Consider the following 3,266-nt stretch of genomic DNA (forward strand, 5'->3'; position numbering starts at 1 on the left):
TAACCCTTAAATAATAAAGCATTTTAGCAAATGAGATGGGAAAGAAAACATTGTATAAACTTGCAAAACAATTAGTAAATTTTAAGCACAGATATATGTTGATGAGTTGTTGAACCCTCACTGGATTTTATGATTACTCTCTAGTCACTCAGTGTTTATTGGGTTTATTCACTCTATTTTTCTTTTTTTTTTTCTTACTTTCTATAACTTTGTTTTTCATCTAACCAATCAACAATTATAGAATATAGTCATACTAAAAAGTCATGAGGTCTTAATTAAGGTTGTAATGGAAGTGAGCCGAGCTGAGCCGAGCCAGACAAAGCTCAAGCTCGGCTCACGAAAATTGAGCTTGGCTCACGGCTCGGCTCATTAACAATCGAGCCTATTTCTTAAGCTCAAGCTCAGCTCACGGAAAGCTCACGAGCTGGCTCAAGCTCACGAGCTGGCTCAAATAACTAGAACATAATCTATAGTTCTATATAAAAATTATAATTTTAATATAACAAAATAAAAAACAATGCATCCATATATTTAACAAACTTAAAACATTACATCTTATAACTATCAGCTATCAAGTTTTGAATATTTATTTGACAACTTAAATTGGTAATGTAATCTCCACAGAGCTATCTTCAACCTTAGACTTGTTTCTTAGGCCATAAAAAACTCGAAGCCAATCTCCTCCACAAATTAAAGCTTCAACTGTAGTCGGACTTAGTGAGGATCGAAATGTATCAATTACCCTTCCACCAGCACTAAAAGTTGACTCTGAAGCCACAGTTAAGATTGGAATAGCAAGAACATCAGCTGCCATTCTAGATAATATCCTATATTTTCCACGATTTACCTTCCACCATTCTAAAGCACTGAAGCTAGTTACATCATGTTCTCTTTGAAAATATTTTGGTTCATCCAAGTAAGTCTCTAACTCAGATTTTAAAGCTGGAACTGCTTCTTCATCCTTTACAAAATTTATCATTATTGACCACCCTGTTTGTGAGGAGTTTGAACTTTGCATTGTAGAGTTGATATTACTTTCGCCACTTGCACTCAGTGAAGTTGATCCTTCTTGCTCGTTGGATAGAATGACATACTCTTGATACATTTCTGTCAAGATTTGATGCACCAATGTCATATTTCTTGTAGCTTCTTGCCCATATATCTGCTGAAAGCACATTTTAAGACCTGTCAATTTGCATCTGGGATCTAAAACAGTAGCAACAGCCATGAGAAGGTTACATTCACTCCAAAATTTATCAAACTTCAGTTTCATTTTGGCAGCCATTTCCTTGATGAAAAAAGGTCCACTATTAACAGCTTCATCCAAAATTAATTTAATGCGAAATACCTCAGCAAGATAAAGGTTGGCAGTAGGATATTCACTTCCAGATATGATATTGGTTGCACAATTGATCACTTGTAGAACTTCAGCTATTTTTTCAACTTTATCCCATTCTTCGTGGTCAGGAAGATATCTATAATTTGGCTCACGATCTTGGAATCGAGGGAAGACTTCCTTAAAGTGCAATGCTGTAGATATCATTTGATAAGTTGAATTCCATCGTGTAGGACAGTCAAGAATCAATTTTCTTCCAGGAAGTTGCAATTGTTGAACAATCTCGGAGAATGTACGCAACCTTGCCTCAGACTGATTGATAAACTTCACACTCTCACGTATATTTTCAATTGTTCCTGCTATTTCCCCCAATCCATCTTGAACAAGTAAGTTTAAGATGTGTGCACAACATCGCACATGAAACAACTTTCCTCCACAAAGCAATTTTCTATGCCTTGAAATCATGTCCTTCAATGTCCTTAAGCATGAGTCAGTATAGGATGCATTATCTACAGATATAGAATAAATCTTTGATTCGATACCCCATTCAATAAGACATTTGAAAATGGCATCTGCAATATCAACACCACGTCGAGGTGGAGGAACATGAACAAAACTAAGAACTCGTTTTTGCAATATCCAATCTGTATCAATGTAATGACCTGTGATAACCATATACTCAATTTTCTGGTTCTGTGATTTCCACAAATCAGTAGTTAAACTGATTTTACTCACATCTTTTAAACTTGCCTTTAACTTCTTCTTTTCAGCTTCATATACTTTGAGACAATCACTTTTCAGCGTTTTTCTACCAATCTTCTCATAAGCTGTATTATTGCACTTCATCATCAATGAAAAACCAAATTCTTCAACAATGCTAAATGAATGCTCGTGCATCATTAACCAATGTGCAGTTGCTTCTCTTTGTCTTGCATGATCATACTTTCCACCAGGAGTTACTAACATAGGACCAATGACATTTGGATGCTCTGCTGAATCGCTTTGAGAGAAGTTCAATTTTTTTTGTTTTGCCAACACCATTTTTCTGTAGCCAGGACAATTATTCTTCAAATGCCTATTCAATTGACTTGTAGCTTTTGAGTCAGTTATAGCATATTTTCTTTTGCAATGAACACATTGATTCTTCACAACCCCATTAGACAATTTCACTTCTTTAAAATGTTGCCAGACAAAGGAGGTTTTCTTCCTTTTATTTTTGTGAATAACACCCTCATCTTCATTGTCTTCTACCTCTTCATCTTCTCCACTTTGATTTTCTCCTTCATTGTTGTCTAATGCTTCTGCTTCAAGTTCAACTTGTATTTCTGGTGATGATATTCTATCAATAGGAAGAAGTAGTTCTTCATTTTGTATATTATTTGCGTTTTCATTGGAAGCAGACACTAACAATTGATTTTCAAGTTCAGAAATTTCCATGATACTGTCAGTAAAAAAATAAATGTGTTGAACAATCAATAAAAAAAGAACTCTAAAGATTAAAAAAAATCAACAAAAACAGAAAAATAAAAATTGAAAGAACATAAAAAATATAACTTACTTGATAATTGATTCCCAGAAAAAGAAAGATCAAACTTCAAAGTAACCGAATTTTTCAAAGTAGATTGATGGACAAACCAATTTACTATTTGAGAGAATGAAGTAAATCAACAATTCACTGCAAGTCAAAGAGATTTTCTTTTGGAAAAAACTCTTCCTATTCCTCTCTGTTCAATAACGAGTGATTATTTTGATGAGAAATACCTTTCAAAAAGCGTCCTCTAATTTTCTTCGTGGCTATAACGACTCGCTTCAACTTCGTCTTTATAGTTTTATATCCAGCTGATAATGACCAAACAATTATAATATTAATTAAATAATCTTCAGAAAAAGATTAAATAAAAAAACTTCATATTTATGGTAATGCACTCAT

At 33.8% G+C, this 3,266-nt stretch overlaps 1 protein-coding gene across 1 annotated transcript; it reads right to left on the reverse strand.

Moving 5' to 3' along the window:
* Nucleotides 599-2,773, reverse strand: LOC107608799 (zinc finger BED domain-containing protein RICESLEEPER 2-like). Its single transcript, XM_016310534.1, has one exon. It carries the CDS (start codon nucleotides 2,771-2,773, stop codon nucleotides 599-601), a length of 2,175 nt encoding a protein of 724 aa, XP_016166020.1.

The sequence above is a fragment of the Arachis ipaensis genome, chromosome B01, assembly GCF_000816755.2.
Source record: "Arachis ipaensis cultivar K30076 chromosome B01, Araip1.1, whole genome shotgun sequence".
Lineage (NCBI taxonomy): Eukaryota > Viridiplantae > Streptophyta > Magnoliopsida > Fabales > Fabaceae > Arachis > Arachis ipaensis.